The sequence below is a fragment of the Desmodus rotundus genome, chromosome 5, assembly GCF_022682495.2.
Source record: "Desmodus rotundus isolate HL8 chromosome 5, HLdesRot8A.1, whole genome shotgun sequence".
Taxonomy (NCBI): Eukaryota; Metazoa; Chordata; class Mammalia; order Chiroptera; family Phyllostomidae; genus Desmodus; species Desmodus rotundus.
This window is the reverse complement of record NC_071391.1, coordinates 57,877,602-57,898,170: the sequence shown is the minus strand read 5'-3', so window position 1 is coordinate 57,898,170 and position 20,569 is coordinate 57,877,602. Positions and strand designations below refer to the sequence as shown.

At 40.1% G+C, this 20,569-nt stretch overlaps 1 protein-coding gene across 2 annotated transcripts in view; it reads right to left on the bottom strand.

The window, feature by feature from the left end:
- Positions 1 to 19,775, bottom strand: part of CCDC81 (coiled-coil domain containing 81) — a 35,112-nt gene extending 15,337 nt beyond the window's left edge. Inside the window, exons 1-7 of one of the 2 annotated variants that reach the window (XM_024572799.4) lie at positions 19,418 to 19,775; positions 13,675 to 13,736; positions 11,076 to 11,232; positions 7,053 to 7,309; positions 4,799 to 4,878; positions 3,038 to 3,156; positions 1,338 to 1,461 (exon numbers count right to left, since the gene is read on the bottom strand). In XM_024572799.4, the coding sequence (XP_024428567.2) occupies positions 1,338 to 1,461; positions 3,038 to 3,156; positions 4,799 to 4,878; positions 7,053 to 7,309; positions 11,076 to 11,232; positions 13,675 to 13,736; positions 19,418 to 19,496 (878 nt within the window). In that variant the 5' untranslated portion in view covers positions 19,497 to 19,775. The remainder of the gene's footprint in view (positions 1 to 1,337; positions 1,462 to 3,037; positions 3,157 to 4,798; positions 4,879 to 7,052; positions 7,310 to 11,075; positions 11,233 to 13,674; positions 13,737 to 19,417) is intronic. The other variant, XM_045181956.3, reaches the window with a different exon arrangement.
- Positions 19,776 to 20,569: the final 794 nt, after the last annotated feature.

Sequence of the window (20,569 nt, the reverse complement as noted above, 5' to 3'; positions counted from 1 at the left end):
TTAAATACCCAATAGGAGATTGGTTAAACAAAAGGTTTAACCAATGAGATGATGTTCTGGAAGAGTTAAAACCATGAGGAGCTTAACCTCTTATTGTTAAGCGTAACTAAGGTTCAGGTGATCTCAGTTTTATTTAAGACAGGTGTTAAAATATAAAAAATAAAAAAAATATAAAACAGGTGTTTATGTTACAAATATAAATCTATGTATATACTGTATATGCATTAAAATGGAGAATATACACAGTAATATTAACAAAGATTCCTCTATTTAGTGAGATCATGGGTCATTTTTTATATCTCTCTTTTCTCATTTTTTTCAACATTTTTGTGATAAACATGTATCACTTTAGTAATCAGCACAAAAAACATTTTTGGTCAACTTCTATAGGGAACCTTCACTAACAATCCCTAATGATTACTTTCCCCTCCTTGGGCCTCTTTTGTGGTCTCCATATATACATTATGTCCTTAGCGTCAGTCCCCTACGAGACGATAAATTTCATTAGAGTAGATTTATACGTCTTTTATATGTCTTACAGCTCTGTTCAGTCCATACCTACAAACTGCCTGGCACATGATGGTGCTCGGTGTTTCCTGGATTGAACTAAATTACAAAGTACTTGGCATTTAATTCTCAACTGTATTTCATTACAGTGAGATCTAAAACAAGCATGCTTAGGGTTTGCACGTGAGTTAGTAATCCAAAGACTACATAAAGTGCACACGCGATAGCTGATACATTGGGACACATCAATAAATTGAAAGTTGACAGCACAGTACAAAGTACATAAAGGTACTCAATAAATACTTAAGTATGGTTGACTGATTTGAAGTCTTAAAAAGAATCCAACTCAAAGGGAGAAGGAGAATATAGAAATTTTTTGACATCACAAGAAAAAGACACAGCTATCATTAGTTGCAATATATTCATTTACTCAAAGAACATTGAGTGAGTCCAACCATGTATGACAAAACTGCTTTCTAATTTGATCTAAATATGAAATGTGTCACGTCATAATATCCACACCCTCAGAAAATAACAAGGGAACATTTTCCAAATCCACAAGGGAAGTTAGGCATTCCCTCCTCTATGCCATTTTGTTTCCACCTGTGTCATAACATTTCACCTACTACATTTATTGCTTTATGTATTTCTGCCTTTCCCACTGGATTATAAACTCTGATTGCATCTATTATTCCCATCATCTAGTACATAGAACGTACTCAAGAATACTGGATGAAGGAATGAATAACCATTTACTTAAATTCTCTGAATCAAAAGTGACTCAAAAATATATTTAGTAAAGTGTAACAGAAAAAATACCAGTGCATTACCTTTCGGGGTTCATTTTCTTCCCCTGTCTCCCACTCTGCTCAAACTTGTTTGGCAAGTTGACGCCTCTCACTTTGCCTGGGGAGACAGCTTTTCTATCTGGAAGTTTCTCCGGTGATAAGATCTCTGTAGGATGATTAAAAGTGAGCTTCCTTTCAACTTTAAATGGGTATTTTGTACTTAACACAGATTTTTAAACTCATAATTTTACCAGTGAAAATTTTCACATTAGATACACTTTCTTATCTTTAACTTATTGTCCTTCACCCTAGTGTGGTTTAAAAATATAGAATGGAGCAAACGTAGGTTTACAGTTGTGAATAACAAAACACAGAGTTTATTCTTTCATTATCATTAATTATTGTATTATTTTCCATAAGAAAACTGTAAACCTACATTTGCCCCAACCTGTATGTGTTCTTGCTGTATACTTATTATACGCAAAGCACAGACTGGGCACCTTAGAAAATACTAAGAGGCAAGTCTTCACCCTTGAAAGATCTTTCAATAGATATAGTTGGAGACAAAAAATAATATAAACAAAGGACATGAGAACTCCCATTTGTGGAGGTCTTACTACACGCCAACAATGCTAAGTACTTTATACGTATTGCATAAATAGCAACTCAGGACAATGGTGCATACTGTCTAAACCCCAGACAAGTAGTGTAGTGTTTAAGGATCTTAACATGTTCAAGGAGGAGAGCAGGTACCTCAGAACGCAGTGATGAAAGAAGTGCTCGGGGAGGAAGAGGGATGCGAAAGGGCGCAAAGAGGTGAGCAGGGCTGGGACGGATTGTAAGGAAAGGAAGGGCACTCCGGGCAGAGGAAAATAGTGAAGAAGAGCATGAGGTCAGGGAAGGGGAAAGCATGTTAGAAGAACAGGAATAGACAATTTTGCTCAAAGAACGAGTCTATAGGGAACCGTGACAGATGAGGCGTAAAGGAAGTGAAAGCATGTGACCCTCAGGCCAAAAGTGCACGTGTAATACTGTAGGCCATGTCACAAAACCAACGTCTCCCAGCCAATGTTTACCCACTGATGAGTTTTGTTTGGTCCAATCAGCCTTCCTGGTTTCAAGGTCAATTAGTTGTCAACATTTAAAATCAATAGATTTTAGGATCTCTACTTCTCTTGAAACATCATAAAAATTGATACCACTTGGCCCACATTTCCACAAATCAACAATCTGATCAAAGAAGTCTTTAACCAGTAGCCTGGCAACCCCTGCTGAAGGATCCCTAGGACCCTTTTGAAAAGTCTTTGAATTCCAGTTCTTTTCACATTCTTCAACCAAGACAACATATCATAACAGATGCAATGAAATCATAGATACTAGAATCCACTACCTTCTATTAAGCCAGATATCAAAGAAGTAAAATTGCCACTCTTCATTTTTCATAAAAATGCTTATGCTAACATGTCTCTCTATCATGTTATGTCCAACCCATTTTACACATTTGTGTTACCTGCCTGGACCCTGGAAGCAGTGGGGAGGCAGCAAAGAGATCATAGTCTAAGAGCCCCAGAGTCACAAAGTCGTTCAGGTAAGATACAGATTCTAGGAATAGGAGATGTTTGAGAGAAGAATACAGTGATTACTCATGAATCTAACTTTCTTTACTTTGGGCATAGAGTTTCTAAGCAATATGGCTAGGCTCACTGAGCAGTAAAGAGTGGCAGATTACACCGCTGGCGTACCTCTGACACCTTCTTTGTCTGTCCCATCTTTTAACTTGCACGTCCTTGGTTTATTCTTTCCACCTTCTTCTACAATGGTCTCCATAGGTAGTTTGTTCTCCGTCTCCTTAAGCTCAATCCTAGGAATGAACCAAGATGTTTGTCCATCTGGGCTGAATAGGTGACTCTGTGAACTCTCCGTTCTGACAAGCAACCCAGCGAGCTTGCTGATTCTGAAATAAGCGCACTGCTCTCAAGGGGGGTGAGTGTTTTGGTTTGCTGAATACAAATCCCTTTGAGGCTAAGTCTGGGAGCTGACCAAAACCTTCCCCCTCTACACAGAGGGCTCAAAAGCAGCTCCTATATAAATTGCTTTGAAGGCCTGGATTTAAGTTTTTGATTTTAGTTTCAGTTTGAATCTGCCTGTCCTTTCCAGTTCTGTAACCAGATGCCACAGGGATGGTACAGTAAAAGGTGGTTGTTGGAGAGCTTGAAGGCAAGGATTCATAGCCTGATAGGCAGCGTGTGCCCAGAAATAACCATTACACCCCTCATTCTTCCTTCTCCCCACTTCTCCATCCTTTCTCCAGGCAAACTGAGGCACTTGCAGAGGCACAGCAGGAGTAGGGGTTTGTTCAGTCTGAGTGTGTAGTTGTAGGTTTTCTTTGGTCTCCGATATGGAGTGTTGGTTGGGTTAAAGTTTGGGGGGTGGAGGTGGGAAGCTTCCAGTAAATTCAGGGGACAAAATTCACACCAATAAAACACCTACAACTCTTTTGAGTATTTGAGTCCTTATGTCCATTTCTAGGATTTCTAATTTTCCTTGACTCATTGTAATTATTTCCCTCCTGGAATATAATCCAAAACACGTTCAAGGGGACAACCAAATTTGCCTTCAAAAATATAATCATAAAATTATTTTGGATCCATTGATTTATTCTTCATGAGGATGGGGACGTGGTGCAACGGAGAGACACGGGGACAGTCAGGAGCCAGGGCTTGCTTTCTGGCTTGGCCACTAATTAGCTGTGTGGCAATTTCATCGGCAAGATGAGGGGTTGGACTCACTAATCTCTAAGGCTTATTCCGGCCTTCACACTGATTTTGCTGAGGTATGTGTCACACAGGCCTGCCAAGAGGAAGCTGCTCCAACCCAACAAACATAAGGTGTCACAGACTCAAAACAAAATGAGAAAATAATATTCTAAGAAGCTGGTTGTTATTCTCTAAACTTCCTCTGCCAGAAATGCACAATAGTTAATGGCACAGAAATTAAGAACATGATTAATAACACACAATGAGTGAGGGTTGGCCAAAATGGAAATAAAACCCAAAATGGAATAAAAGAGTCAAGAGAGCTAAGAACACTCTACTGACTCTTAGTCCAGTGTTCTTAATTTTGTACCACATTGCTGCTACACTTGTTAAAAAAATTAAAATTATAATTAACTTTCTACCTCTATAAAATGGATCAAATTATAATACATATCTGAAATGGCTATAGGGAAGATTAAGTACAATAATATTTAGAAAGTGCTTAATAGTACCTAATTTCATAGATGAACGGCTTCATAGATGATAACTAGTATTACTATTCATTATTATTGTTGTAATCAATCAGCAGCAGCCACCAGCAACACCCACCCCCATTGCCCCACTGCAGTAAGGCTATTCACTAAAAAGAGCATGAGCTACAAAAAGTTGAGAAACACTGCCCAATGAGATGAACAGAGCAGCAAGGGTCGCTGGTACCTGGAGGAGACTGTAGACCAAAACACTGACCTTGGAAATGCAAGCACATTGTTAGTCTGCCTCTGGAAGTTCTCTGTGCTAGACAACACCGAGTCCACTGTGCCAGGCCTCTGAGGGACAGAGACAGAGAAGGATGACACTTGAGTTGTGGTCCAGGACACAGACAAATCAAAGCTACAGGGTATCTCAGAGCAAGGCCACTATGATCATCTTTATCATTATTTTTATGTAGTGCTTAAAGTTTAGAACTTAAAGTCCAATGAGGCATGATCTCAGTTATCAAAATAGTCACCCTGGGCAGTCACATAACAATTCCAATGATGCTGCCTTTCCTGAAGCCATTTCCTCTTCTGAGTTTGATACATCTTTAAGAGGATAGCTGACTTATTGAAACTATCAGGAAAATGAGCAAAATGATGAATCCACTCTTGACCCAAAGAACTCTAAAATTGGGCCTTGGATTTTAAAAGAAGGGCTTGGATCCAGGTGGACTCATGTTCAAATTCCCACACTGCTAACAGCTAGGTTAGACCCCAGCTATCTGGAGATAATAATAGGGTCCAATTTATAGGATATTTATGAGATACTCTATGGAAGTGGCCAGCACATAGTAAGCACTCAAAAAATAGCAGGTATTATAATTATCATTACAACATAATCACACTATTACTTTATACTAACACTGAATAATATATAAAATTAGTCTTTTTAGATTAATGATATAACTCCCAAAAGGCTTTGAAGGGAATTCCTAGAACAAGGTTTTAAAATTGTTTTTGCGCAAAAGCAGCATCACTGAAATAAGCAGACAGCTTCCCAAGGGAAGTACTCTGCAGGTCAGCACTTGGGTTAAATAACAGCACACGACTGGGGGGAAAAGGCAATCACTCTCACCACTTCACAGCAGTTTCCCAAACCATGTTTTAGAGATGTTACCGAATACTGGAGTAACCTCAAGCCCCATGATTAAATACATTCAGGCAGTTAAAATAGCTTCCTTGCAGCCAGACTTCTCACGTCCCTCAACATGCCCCGTCCACAAGGGTGAGGCATGCAACCAGCTCCCCATCTGCTTTCGCCCCAACCCCCATTGTCAGAGAATGTCTTTCAGAACTAGTTCTTTTAGGAAATGCCCCTTAAAAATTATGTCTTAGAGTACAGCAGGCCAATTAAAACATCATCTTCTCTTTTAAAAACATCTCAAAGCTACAAAGTTCCGTAGAATCCCTGAAGGTTAGAGAGGGGTCCTGCCTTGCATTTTTATGGAAAAGAGAGGGTTATAGCTGTGCATGTCTCCACTTTCCACACACAGGCTCGGCATCCCTCTTCGCAATCCTGAATGAAGCCAGACTGTGGAGAAAACACTACAGTCCCATTATGCACAACTCCATCTCCTAAATGTGCTCCATGAAAGGAGCAATTAGAGGGTAGATTTTAAACCATATCCCGGGCCTTTTGTTTCATAGATTTTTTTCATTTAAAAGTCGGGCTTTTGCTCTAGGGGGACATAGGATTACCTATCATTTGTGATAATCCAATCCATTCACACCAACTCTGTTAGTTCCCAGAGGTGCACAGAAAGCACACTATTCAATTAGTCCTGTTGATTGACTATTTCATTGACTCTAAGCTGTATTTACAACTTAACATGAAGGCCATTCCAGCTACTAAATGGTTAACAATGATGGGTCAATTATAAAATTTCTTCACCAACATGGCAAATTAAAAGCTAAAGATCCATCTCCATGACTTGAATATGATTTTATTGTAGACTTCATTAAAATAAAATAGTATAACCAGAAAAAAAGAGTGATAAATAACTCTGGGCTTGAATTTCAGTTTCACTGCTTATCGGTAGCCTACCTTCAGAGACCTTGAAGAGACCTACCCAGGAGACCTTGCTGAGCTCCCATTTTTCTTATTTGAAAATCAGGATGATGATAAATACTTGTTTTATTTTCATTTGAGTTTTGACACTCAAATGAAATAATATATGTGGAGTAACTTTTTAAGCTATAAGGTACTATAAAATGTTCACAATTATAACAGTTTCTATTACAATTTATGTTTTTCAGTTGGTGTTGACTTAAAACTTAGTTTAAAGTTCATTTTCCTTCTAAACTTTTTGTCAAAGAGTTATCATCTATAAATAACCACTTCTTTGCACTTGGGTATCTGCCATTTAAAATATGTCAACCTGAATTTTCCTTAATAAAGACACACGTACAGATGATTCAGATCTATAATGGGGAGAAGGGTTAGGAGAAGGAAAACAGTAATTTACATTTGCTAGGGCTTTTGCCAAAGCCCCACTTCCATCCATTTTAAAAAGGAAGTCCTTCAAAAATCTCATCTTCACCCTGCCGTCTCTGATCATGAGGACCCCGATTCCTTTGAATATAAACTCCACATTTTTTTTGATGGAAATGGATCGTGATAAATAAAGCAACGTCTCCTTCACACATCCTTCCACTGTATCCCTGTTAAATGAACCCTCCAGGGATATCATAGCAAAATTAAGTGGAACAATTGGGATATCACCTAGAGGAGAAAAAGACAGTGGGGTGGGGGGAGAGAAGTGGAAATTACAACAAATCACATACACTTACAAATCCTCATGTCACTCTCAATACTCAAAAATAGAATTGTCAACATGAAGCCTTTCGTTGCACCCAATGTAACTAACAACTGATTATTAATAGATATTAATCAGTACAATTTTCCTAAAAATGTAATGTTTTTTGCTCAAAATAAGAACAAATAGTTTTCTAAATTGTACTCAGTACATTTGAATATGTTTGAGTATACTCAGTATGTTTCTCTTGGATACATAGTACTGAGTTGGCCAAAAAGTCTGTTACATTTTTTCCATAAAGTAAAAGACACATTTTCATTTTCACTAATAACTTTATTGATTTGGATGTTGGCTCTCTCCCATATGGTAGAATGTTGATTGTTCTCAATTAATGTCTCAATTTGATCACTATCAACTTCAACTGGTCTACCCAACCATGCAGCATCCTCCAGCGAGAAATCTCCAGCATTAAATAATAAAACACAATATGCCAAAAATGTCGCATATTTCTTCCATCTTTAATAATGAAATGACTGCACAAAAATTCACTAATTTTGATGTTTTTTTAAATACATGCTGATATGGCAGCTGTCAAAATACAATCTAAGAAAATTGTTTTGAATGATGTTAAATACAACTAAGCACTACTAGAGCCATCTTATGGAAAACACAAAATGAACTTTTTGGCCAACTCAATAAGAAATGCTTCTCTTCACCAGAGGGTTTCTGAATTTTTCAGCCCCCTTATCTCTTAGGACATGCTGCCACAATATTTGTCTTTCTCTTCCAGTTATCATATGATTTTTAAATGAGTATAAATATTTACAAACACCATGTTGAAAAGATAGTCATCTTCACTAGAAGTCACCTTTCAAGTGAAATTGGGTCTTATTAGAAAATAACCTGCAGAAAGCTCCTCCCCTCTAATGAGTCCGAAAATGACACTGCAAAGGAATATGGGCATATCCGTCTCGAAGGAAGCAGAGGTTCTACTCAGGTGGAACAGTTACAGAGCTACGCAAGGTCCACAAGTCAGAAAAGGGGTAAATAGCAAGATCAACGTGATAAATCCAAACGGAGGCAGTAAACAAGGCCCACTGATGAAGGGACAAGATCACGTTCTAAGCAATCACTCAGCAAGCGTTAATGTCCAATACTGCTGGATAATGACGCTCAACAACTCTGTGAGACGCACACTTCCCTGTACTGGCCCACTGTCTCCTGCACAACTAATGGTGATTCTATACCATCTCCCCCCATTTCACTTTTTAAAATAAACTTCTTAAAGAGAAAGCTGTATTGTCTGCCTCTAGATTCTCCCCTCCCATTGACCCATGCCTCTCTGCAATCTGCCTCCTGGCCACGCCTATCTCAGGGAGGGGTGTCATCTCCTGATGAGCAGGCCAATGGATACGCTGCGCATCTCACCATCAAGGCCCTGGCTGCAACTCCCGTTCCCCCTGGCCTGTCTGCTCCAGAGTCCACAGCGCCCCTCCCGATTCTCCTTTTTCTTCTCCTTGGCCTCCTTTGCTGGCTCCCTTCCTCTTCTATTTCTTGTAAGATGGTGGTTTGCTTGCTTTACAGGATTTTGTCCTTTCCTTTCTCCTTTAAGTTCTCTCATGGGTAAACTTATCCATATCTTGATCTCTAGTCTCCACCCTTCTCCTGAGCTCTGGAATCATCTCTACCTAAATATCCCTATAGAAATCTCAAGTTGCCCAAAAGCAAACTCATTATTATATTTGCCACCAATACCTGCCATTCCCCCTTCATTCCCTATGGCAGTTAATGGCATGAGTTCTCATCTATTCTCCAAGAAATTAGTCACCCTAAATACCTTCCTTCCTCCCTACCCAATACTTTGGTAACTGAACCCCATCAGTTCTAAATCTGAAATATCTCGTGAGTAGATTCCTTCATCTTCCCCCTGAGTGCCACTGCCTTCATCAGGCTTGTACCGTCTTATACCAAACTCCTGTAATTTTAAGAGCTACTTTCCTAAACTAAAAGCTGGACCAGTACAGATAATCCCCTGCCCCAAAACTTTCAGTGGCTCCTCAGTGCCTACAGGATGAATTCCAAAGTCTTTATCACACCATTCAAGGCCCCTCACAATTTGCCCCCTACCAACCATTTTTGTTTTACCTCCCCTCCACTTTCCTGCACGGTCATATGCCCTGGACACACAGACATCCCTGACAGCCTTCACTTTTGCCTGAATCCTTGTGGGAATTGTCCATACAGTTCCTGAAATATCTCCCCCGGCTTCTCTACCAGCAAAGTCCTGTCATCCTTTCAGACCTCACATGTCATCATCCTAAACCTCCCCAAGCAGGCCTGGCCAATTCTAGCCTTGGATCCAGTTCTGATCAAAGCTGTTCTTACAGCACTTAACCATTTGGTGTCATTTGCTTATATATCTATCTCCCATGCTAGATTCTGAGTTATTCAAAGCATGAACTATGTCAATAATGTTTGATTAAAACCTGGTTAATTACTAATGAAGAATCATAACCCCAAAGGTAAACTGTGGATACAACTGGTTTTGTGAAGTAGTTTAGTCATACATTTCTAATTCTGAAATTCCCTCAACCTTGTGAAAAAAATTATTATAGACCTCAACTACTTTTTTGGACTACATTACAAGATACAGGACAAAAAATAAGCTCTACTTCTAAGGCACAAATATTTTTGCCAAAAAATAGGCTTTATTTTTATTTCATTTTGTAGATTTTTGACAAATTAGGATATTTCTTCTGTCATAAAACTATAGATAAAAATGGCTGAAAAGCCCATCAAACTCACTGTACTGAAAATATGTATAATGAATTCTAAGTATAGTTTGTATTTTTTGAATATATAATTTTTGGGGGTGGAAAGTTACCCCGAAATTTTTCAGGCAACTTAACGTAAAGTTGAGTTTCAGTGTTTTCGCCTGCTGACATTGCGGGTAGACTCTCTTCTCTTCATCCATATATGAGTCTGATGCAGACGGGGATGATAAGAAAGATCAAAGGAAACAAAGCCAGAAATCAGGGAGGAAAATCCCCAAAGGTGTGACACCAGGGCAGGTGTCACAGAGGCCACACACTGAGGCTGGACGTGAGTGCCCTGTTTCAGGCATCATGTCTATTTGTTTACCACTGTCTCTCAGGCACCTGGGCCCAGGCCTGACACACAGGTAGTCCTCAGTAAATATTAGCAGAAGAGAGAAAGGAAGGAAGGAAGGGAAGGAGAGAGGAAAGGAGGGAGGGAGGAAGATTTTAGGGTGTGAGAAGTATACAAGTTATTCATTAACTCTTTACGGAATTATTAACCTTCTAACTTTAAATTTTTAGTAATTTAGATTATACATATGATAGATACACAGTGATCTTTTTCACAACTGACACCGATTGTAATTCTCCCAACCAGAGACCCTAATTAACCTTCTCTATAACCATGTTTAATTCCTTAGGGTCTGAAATATGAATAAAGTCTGTACAATGCTGTGATATGGCTTTTACATAAATTTGCTCTGATGCCACATCAGGTCTTCTCAAGCCTGCCTCTTCAGCTACGGAGGCTTGCAGTGGCCCGCCGGAAGACCGTGCATTCTGTTCCTGCCGCAGCCTCTCCCTCTGCCAAAGACTCCACATGCAAAGGAAACCCCAATGGACCGAGTTTTGTCCGCCGTTCTCACTGCCAGGCCAGTCACCCTCTGGGAAAGTCTTAAATATTAAATACATTTACCAGGAGTATACACTTTGTTTTGTTTCAGTCCGTGGAGCTGCACTAACTTCTCCGCCATGATAAATATGGGCCTCTGAAACAGAAGAAACTTGTTGTTTCCCACCTCAAGTTTTTGTCTCATGAAAGTGAAAGTTCCAAGTCCTGGAATCTGAACCCCCTGAAAGGAAAAAATAGCAATTTACTGAAGGGGTGAAGAAAAACAATCCTTAGTACTGTTATCCAGAAAAACATGCAGAGAATTAACGTTAGCCCTACACATTCACTAACCCTACAGTGCTTACAGCCACAGCTGTAGTAAGTTTAGTATGAAGTGAAATACATCAATCCATGCTGTTTCTCTGACATCGGATCCCTCTTCTCCAGAGCACTCAAAGGCTGCGATGACTAAGAAAACTTGTATGGTTGCCATAACTGCTTTCGATCTATATCTAAGTCCTAAATTGTGGGACAGTTTCAATCTTAATCATTTGCCATTAGAGGGAGAGAATTTAAAGGGTCATGAGAATCTCTGCTTTCTTATTCCTTCTTGTAAACTTTATGTCCCTTACCTGAAATCAGACAACCCAGCGCCAAGGCCTACACTGCAATGTGGTGATCTTGGCTGGTGAAAACTAATGTTTTGGGCTCTCAAACTGGGTCTCTGTCTCCTTGGAAATGTCACTCATCAAGGCTTACAAACTCAGATGCCTACAGGGACCAAGAAAGGATGCAAGTGAGTGGATGAAGGTATGCAGTCAGGGAAGGCAGCAGCTAGAGAGTGAATGCCCCGTGGAAAGGGGAGAGAGCCCATTGCCAGCTCCAGCCAAGTATCACACACAGAATGAAAAACTAGTATAGTTAAATCTGATTTTTGAGAAAAAAATCCAAAACTTTATATAAACTCTCCAAATTGTAAGTGGTCGTGACTAATTCAAATGATCAGACCAAACAAAATTAGTTTGAAGGAGGATTCAGCCTAAGGGCTGTCACATGGGGACCTCTGGGTAGGGTATAAAAGTTTCACAACCTTCCAGCTCCCTCCAAACTCCCCAAATTGTCCATCCCTAAGAAAAGTTTCTCATTTTTGGCAAGTTGAGTTTGTCCCTGTCTTCTTATCTGTCAATTAAAATCTATTCCCTACGAGGAGACAAGACAAAAAGTATTATCATATCCTTCTAGAGTTTAGCCAGGAACTACCCAATCACAGATAAACAGAATTCAGCTAGTTCCTCTCCACACACACAGGCTGATCAGTGACATGCTTTGTTGTTGTGAGCAAAAATAGCCTCTTCAACAAATGGTGTTGGGAGATCTGGACAGCTACGTGCAAAAAAATGAAACTTGATCACCAACTTACACCATACACAAAAATAAATTCAAGGTGGATAAAAGACTTAAATATAAGTTGTAACACCATAAAAGTCCTCGAGGAAAACATTGGCAGGAAAATCTCAGACATTCCACGCAGCAACATCTTCACAGACACATCCCCTAAAGCAAGGGACATAAAGGAAAGAATAAACAAATGGGACCTCATCAAAATAAAAAGCTTCTGCATGGCTAAAGAAAACAGCATTAAAATACAAAGAGAACCAACAGTATGGGAAAACATATTTGCCAATGATACCTCAGACAAGGGCCTGATCTCCAAAATATATAAAGAACTCACCCGACTGCACTCCAGGAAGACAAACAACCCAATTAAAAAATGTGCAAAGGACTTGAACAGACACTTCTCCAAGGAAGACATACAGAGGGCCCAGGGACATATGAAAAGATGCTCAGCATCACTAGCCATCAGAGAGATGCAAATTAAAACCACAATGAGGTACCATCTCACACCAGTCAGAGTGGCCAACATAAACAAATCCACAAACAAATGTTGGAGAGGATGCAGAGAAAAGGGAACCCTAGTGCACTGTTGGTGGGAATGCAGACTGGTGAGGCCCCTGTGGAAAACAGTATGGAATTTCCTCAGAAAACTAAAAATGGAACTGCCCTTTGACCCAGCAATTCTGCTGCTGGGATTATACCCTAAGAACCCTGAAACACCAATCCAAAACAACTTATGCACCCCAATGTTCATAGCAGCACAATTTACAATAGCCAAGTACTGGAAGCAACCTAAGTGCCTATCAGCAAGTGAGTGGATCCAAAAACTATGGTATATTTACACAATGGAATTCTATGCAGTAAAGAGAAAGAAGGAGCTTATATCCTTTGCAATAGCATGGATGGAACTGGAGAGCATTATGCTAAGTGAAATAAGCCAGGCGGTGAGGGATAAATACCATATGATCTTACCTTTAACTGGAACATAATCAACAGAAGAAAAAAGCAAACAAAATATAACCAGAGACATTGAAGTTAAGAACAATCTAACAATAGCCAGGGGGGAGTGGGAAGGGGACAGTGAGGAGAGGGGATTACAGAAACTACTATAAAGGACACATGGACAAAATCAAGGGGGAAGGTGGAGGTGGGGTAGGGAGGTGGGTTCCGCTGGGGTGGGGTGGAGGGATGGGGAGAAAAGGCATACAACTGTAATTGAATAACAATAAATTTTTATTTATTTTTTTAATAAAATAAAATCTTTTAAAAATTAAAGTATAAATTCTACCTTGTGTACAGAGAGCTGTTGTTCCACAAATTCCGAAACATGCTCCCAAATAATAGATACTTCTGTAATTCAAGACAAACCAAGAATAATTTACTACAGTACCCATGTGTTAGAATCTTAGTGCTAATAAATAAAAATGTAGATATTACAGAATCCCAATTAATTTAGAATTAACAGAAAATAAGAGCATTCTCCAAAAGTAATTTTCCAAGTAACTAATGATTACTCCCTTAATTTCCAAACATGTGATTAAAAACATAATAACTATAGCCCTGGCCAGGTGCCTCAGTTGGTTGGAGCATCATCCCATACACCAAACGGCTGCGGTTCAATTCCTAGTCGGGACACATACCGGAGACAACAGATCAATGTTTTTCTCTCATATCGATGTCTCTCTCTCTCTCTCCCTCTCTCTCTCTCTCTTGTTCTCAAATCAATTAAAACATATCCTCTGGTAAGGATTAAATATATATATATATACAAGTAATAATTACAATACATTTTTGGAGAAAATCTTTCTAGAATAAAGGGAACTCTGTCACAAATATCCCATTATGCTATAAAGCTAACCAGGCATAATCTACCCTTTTCTTAATGACCCACTCAGCAAACAATTAAGTGTCTTCTCTGTGCCATCTGATTAATGTGAACATCATTCTTACACTATTCTATACACAGGAATAAAGCCAAGGGCCACTAAGGCATGACAGGCTGTTGTCTGTACATTAACTGTCTCTATACTTTTATTTTTGATTAGTCCTTGACTGGGCTCTTCATTCTCACTTGTTGGTGTTAGATGACCAGCTGTCACTTTCTCTACCACCAGTGCTCTGCAGGCCCCCTGCCCAGTCCTAATTCATTGATCTGCTGTGTTCTTGATTTCAACAAATCCACTATTATAATGGCTAAAAATAATAAATTTTAATTTATATTATATTGATTATGCTGTTCCAATCATCCCAATTTTTTCCCCTTTGCTCCCTCCCTCTAGTATCCCCTACTCCCTCAGGCAATCCCCACACCATCATTCATGTCCATGGGTCATGCATATAAGTTCTTTGGCTTCTACATTTCCTATACTGTACTTTACATCCCCATGGCTATTCTGTAACTACTTACTTGTACTTCTTAATCCCCTTTCCTCTTCACCCATTCCCCCCTACACACACCTTGGCACCCATCAAAATGCTCTCCATATCCATGATTCATTCTCTCAAACTATTTTCTTAGGGTTTTTTTGTTTTATTCAGTTGTTGATAGGTATGTGTTTATTGCCATTTTATTGTTCATAGTTTTGATCTTCTTTTTCTTAGATAAGTCCCCTTAACATTTCATATAATAATGGTTTGCTGATGATGAACTCCTTTAGTTTTTTCTTGTCTGGGAAGCTCTTTCTCTGCCCTTTGATTCTAAATGATAGCTTTGCTGGGTAGAGCAATCTTGGCTATTGATCCCTGCTTTTCATGATTTTGAATATTCCTTGCCAATCCCTTCTAGCCTGCAAAGTTTCATTTGAGAAATCAGCTGATAGTCTTATGGGGACTCCCCTGTAGGTAATTAACTGCTTTTCTCTTGCTACTTTTAAGAATCTCTCTTTATCTTTAACCTTTGGAATTTTAATTATGATGTGTCTTGGAATGGGCCTCTCTGCATCCATATTGTTTGGGGCTCTCTGTGCTTCCTGGACTTGCATATCTATTTCCTTCACCAACTTACACAGATGTTTTCTTTCATTATTGTTTCAAATAGATTTCCAATTTCTTGTTCTTTCTCTTCTCCTTCTGGCACCACTATGATGTGAATGTTGGATCACTTGAAGTTGTCCCAGAAGATCCTTACACTATCCTCCTTTTTGGGTTTTTTTTTTTCTCTTGCTGTTCTGATTGGTTGTTTTTGTTTTCTTACATTCCGTATCATTGATTTGATTCTCGATTTCATCCACACTACTGTTGATACCCTGTAAATTGTTATTTTAATTAGTGTATCTTTCATTTCTGACTGGATTTTTTTTATGCTGTTGAAGTCCTCACTAAGTTCCTTGAGGATCCTAAAAACCAGCATTTGAATTCTGTATCTGATAGATTGCTCATCTCCATTTTGTTTAGTTCTTTTTTGGGAATTTTCACCTATTCTTTCATTGGGGCCATGTTTCTTTGTCTCCTAATTTTGGCAGTCTCCCTGTGTTTGTTTCTATGTATTAGGTAGAGCTACTATGACTCCCTGTCTTGGTAATGTGACCTAATGTAGTAGGCATCCTATAGGATCCAGTGGCACAGGATTCCCCATCACCCAAGCAGAGCAGGGCACTCGAGGTGCACCCTTTGGGTGGGCTGAGTACACCCTTCTCTTGCAGTTGAGCCTGGATTGCTGTTGGCAGGCCAATGGCAGGGATTTACCCAGGCCAGTCCGTAGCAAGACCTGACTGTGGAGGATCAGCTGTGCAGGGGCAGGGTGGTGGTGCTCTGATGTGGTCTGTAGCTATCCACTAGGTGTGCAGACTCTGAAGTTTCCCAGGTGATATAATCCAGGGTCAGTCACTACCTGCCCAAGGCTACCCAGCATGAGCTACCAAGCAATTTGCAGGTGGCTGCTACTTGTGCAGGACCTGTGGTCACTTAGTCAGAGGTACAAGAGCTGGGGGCTCACTAAGGCTGGCTGTTGCTTGTTTGAGAGGATATAGGAAGGTATCTAAAATGATAATTTTTAAAAACAGACCTTTAGGAAGTGATCTTTAGGGACTTTGCCTTTACACCGAATTGGTGCATAGACTTTGCACTCTCTGCTTTGAATGATTAGAAGGAGGCCTTCTAATTTATTTTCTTGTTCTGAGCTCTGTTTACTGTGGTAGAAAAATGAGTTGTTGCCAATAACTGAAGTGTTGATGTGTGATATAAAGGTATATCCTGGGTATAACTAATATTTAGAATATAGAAAATTATGTCTGTGTTGACATCTCCATTCCAAGTTAATTGTGTGTATTAAAGATACTCTTCAGCCAGGAACTCTGCAAATCAAGAGTGTGATTTCATTCTCAGATTAAAGATCGAGAACAGTGACATGTATCAGGTTGCCACTGTAGGACATAGATGAAATTGGTGACAAAAGACCAATTATTTCCCCGGTTTGAGAACAGCTTGATTTATTGGTATAACTTTTTTTTCCCTGATGGTTAAAGCGCTATCTAAAGCAGGGAAATTGTAGTCTTTTAATTCCAGTACATCAGATTTATAAATATTTTTATTAACATGCCAAGGAAGGAACAAGTTAGGCAGTGAGAAGTAACTTCCATGGGCGTCTGGGAACCATTTGGGTGATGGAAACTCGTTCACTCATCAAGAAATCGAGACTGCATGGTACAGCGAGCTGCATGTCAGGATTCTGCCCTTCACTCTGAACCACGGATACACAGTTTACACAGTCTCCTCTATTCTTCCCATCCTACTATTTTCCCCACTCCTCCTGCCCCCACAGACAAAAGAATTCTACTGCTGGCTACTAAGAACTAAGGTCTTCCACCCAGTCCCAACTGTACACTGAATTAAAATCATTATGACCAAAAACCTCATTAATTCATTAATAATCCAAAATCTCAGTATCCAGATTTACATGGAGACCTTTCAAAGTTAGGTCAAAACTGTTAAGTCTTTCAGCTAGACTCCTGATATGCAGCTCAAATTTCCAAAAAACAGTCTACACCAAAAGGAAATGATTTGACTAGGGTCAGGAGAAACTGTATAGCCTGCAACCAAACCCTGGTCAAAAGACTTGGCGGAGCTCAATTGGAAATTTGAGGATAGTCTTTCCTCATGTGGATGACACGTTCAAGTCCATTGTGTTGTTTTACTCTATACAATCTAATAGGCAAGGCTATATAAGAGCAGAGTTTATTATTCTAAGCTGAAATTTCTCACTGAAGAAGAAGGAAAACATGCAAACCATCCCCTCTAGGTAGTTTTCAGCCCTGCAATTCAATTGGAATAGATTTGAAAATTTTACACTCTGTGAAGTGTCCCAAAGGATCATAGAAGTTATCACTAAATCTCCAAACAAAAATAATAGTAATCCACTCTAAAAAGCAAATTAAATAATATGCTACTTTATTATTTTAAGGAAAATGGTGTTATGTTAATCAAACACCAAAATACCAAGAATCACTATTATAAGGGAATAATGTCTATATTCAGTTCTAAAGTTTGTGCATTTAAAACTATATTTTAAGCACAGTACTGAGCAGCAGGAATACTGTATCCCATAGTGATCATTATAGAAAAGAACTAGGTGCCCATTGTGTGAAGTATAGAATAATATATGTGCTTGAAATAGATGTTAATATCAAAATGAAAATAAGTTCCCTGACTTTATGAAAGATCTTATAAAATTAAAATGCTGGTATACAAACAGAACAAATTATTACTGAGCAGTCTGAAAAAAGAAATGTTCCCAGAGCACCGTGCAGCGGGAAGGCCAGTGTGCTGCGCGTCTGAAGTCCTCCCCGCCCCCCCCAGTCTCCAGTGCACGTCCGTGAAATGACGACGGGACGTTCTGCACACCAGAATCACGTAACATAAACTTTGGTGAAACACACCGAAGCAACGGGACTTCACATAGATGATGACGAAAAGTTAGTTTGTGTGTTTAGCTGACATTCACCCTCATCCCCTTAACAATGGGTCATGGGCAAAAGTTCCTAAGTAGTCATTTGGTTTCTGCTCCTGCCATTCAACCAACAAAGCTATTGCTGAAGCCACCAGTGGTCTCCTTGTCAACAAAAGCAATGGACACACTTTTCACCTCTCAGACCCCCCTGTCATCTCCGGTACTGGTGACCAGTTACTAAGTGTGAATTTATATTAATTTCTGTACTTGGTTAATGTGTATCTTTCCCCAGTAGACTGTAAATTCCAAGGTTTTTGCTCACCACCAATTCTCGAGTGCCCAAAAAGCTCATAGACATTCTAAAAATTACTTGAGTGAATATATTATATATAAATTTACACATATGGCGAATGTTTTTTTAAATCCATAAAACCATTTTCTTTGATGCTTCTTTTGGAATTATTATAACAGGGAAGAACAGGAGTGATGCAGAGGAAAGAGAAAGAAGCTGCATCTACTCATTTATTTGTCTCCGGGAAGCCTTTGGGTAAAGCCCAGGCGCCATCTCTAGGTTACTACGGATTGATAGTACCAGCAGTCTCCATTTCTGGAGCACTTTCCTTCCCAAGGGCTCCCGTCTCTTCTGTCCCGGTGCCCGATTTCAGTGTCATGCTGGGGTGACTCCTCTGAGAAACTACGCTTTTAACCAAGCCTAGTAAATTTTCTGTGAAAAGCTGCTAGGTCTTCTTCCAGACACCCAGTTCTTTTTATGATCATTTCTCTTTCTTAACATAACCCCAAGATATCAAGGGCAACAAAAGTAGCTGTGTTTTTGCCTGAACTCTGAGAAGGAGCCATTTGGGGGTAGCTGTGATAAGATAACATTTATTGAGCATTTACTCTGTGCTAGTCCTGGAGCTAAGTACTGCATATACATTATCCTTTTTAATCAAAACCCGCAGCCGGCCCCTGCCCCTTATTAAGGCAGTCAGTAAAATGGGCTCTGGGCATCCAGCCTGAGCTTGATGTGATTAGCAGCTGGTTGACAAGGTGACACGGCCACCCAAAGGGGTAGAGGAAGGCCTTCCACTTCGGCCCTCAAGCAGATAAAGGTTCAGCCCCAGGGCCCCCACCTCAAGTAGCTTACCCTCCTGGCTCAGCAGGGGCAGCGTGGGCAACACATTCCTGCCCAGGTCCTGTAGGGAAGGGAGGATGGTGTCCAACATCTCCAGTCCTCAACTGGGCCTTGCTCGGTCCTCAGTGGGTCTATTTTCTTCCTTCTTTATAAGGAGCTCATACAAAAGTGACTTTTACCACCCTCCAGTCCCCTCTTCTCCGAGCTCTGGATGATCCTTAAATAGGAGGATCCTTAAAAATTATCAAATATTGAAATTTTTGTTTCTTAAACGTTTTCCTCGCTGTCCCTCCCCCTGCTCTGTCTCTCTCTGGCTCTCCCTGGCGGCTTGCACCACAGGAAACCCCAGAGCTGAAAGGCACCAGAAGCAGCGCGCGTCCAAGAACCCGCACCACTGAGAAGCCCAGTGAGAGAGTGAGCCCCAGGTGGCAGGAGAGGCGGGGGTGTAGGCCCGCCTGCCAGAGGGAGAGGCGCGTTGCTAAGACGCAACAAAGGGTCGCTCGGTTGCTAGGGCCTTGGTCCCACCCCTTAAGATGGGCCCCAGGTTGTCCCTGTGAGTTCGTGAGCTCCAGACAGCGAGGTTGGTTGGGATGTAACTTAAATGTTTTTTTCTTTGTTTGTTTGTTTTCCCTCCCCCTCTTTCCCTGGGCAGTAAAAAGACTGGGTCACTTTTGTGATCACCTTATATAGATCTGGGAATACCTTTTCCCCCAAGCGATGGACATTTGAATCTTCATATCTGTTGAGGGTTTAAGTTTGAGCTGGAATCTGTTTCTCAGGTTCGGTTTTTCCTAGGCTCCTCTCTTCGGAAATGGAGGGCTGGAGAACTGGGGAGGGGATCGACTTTTCAAAAATTACATTCACTTTTTTCAATCCCTACACGCTTCAAGAATCTCCTCCTGTATGATGGTTTTCTTACTCTCCCTCTGCTGACAGTGAATTATCACAAAATGAACACACATGTAAACCCCACCCTGTCAAGACCTGCGATTCTCTCAGTACCACAGAAACGCATCTCAGTCCCTCTCCAGGCGTTATGGCAAATATTATAAACTCATTTTACCTGGGTTTGAACTTTTAGAATTATTTAGTATGTATTCTTTCATGTGTGGCTGTGTCACTCAGCATTAGGTTTGGGAGAGTCCTCCACGGTTTCTGTAGTAA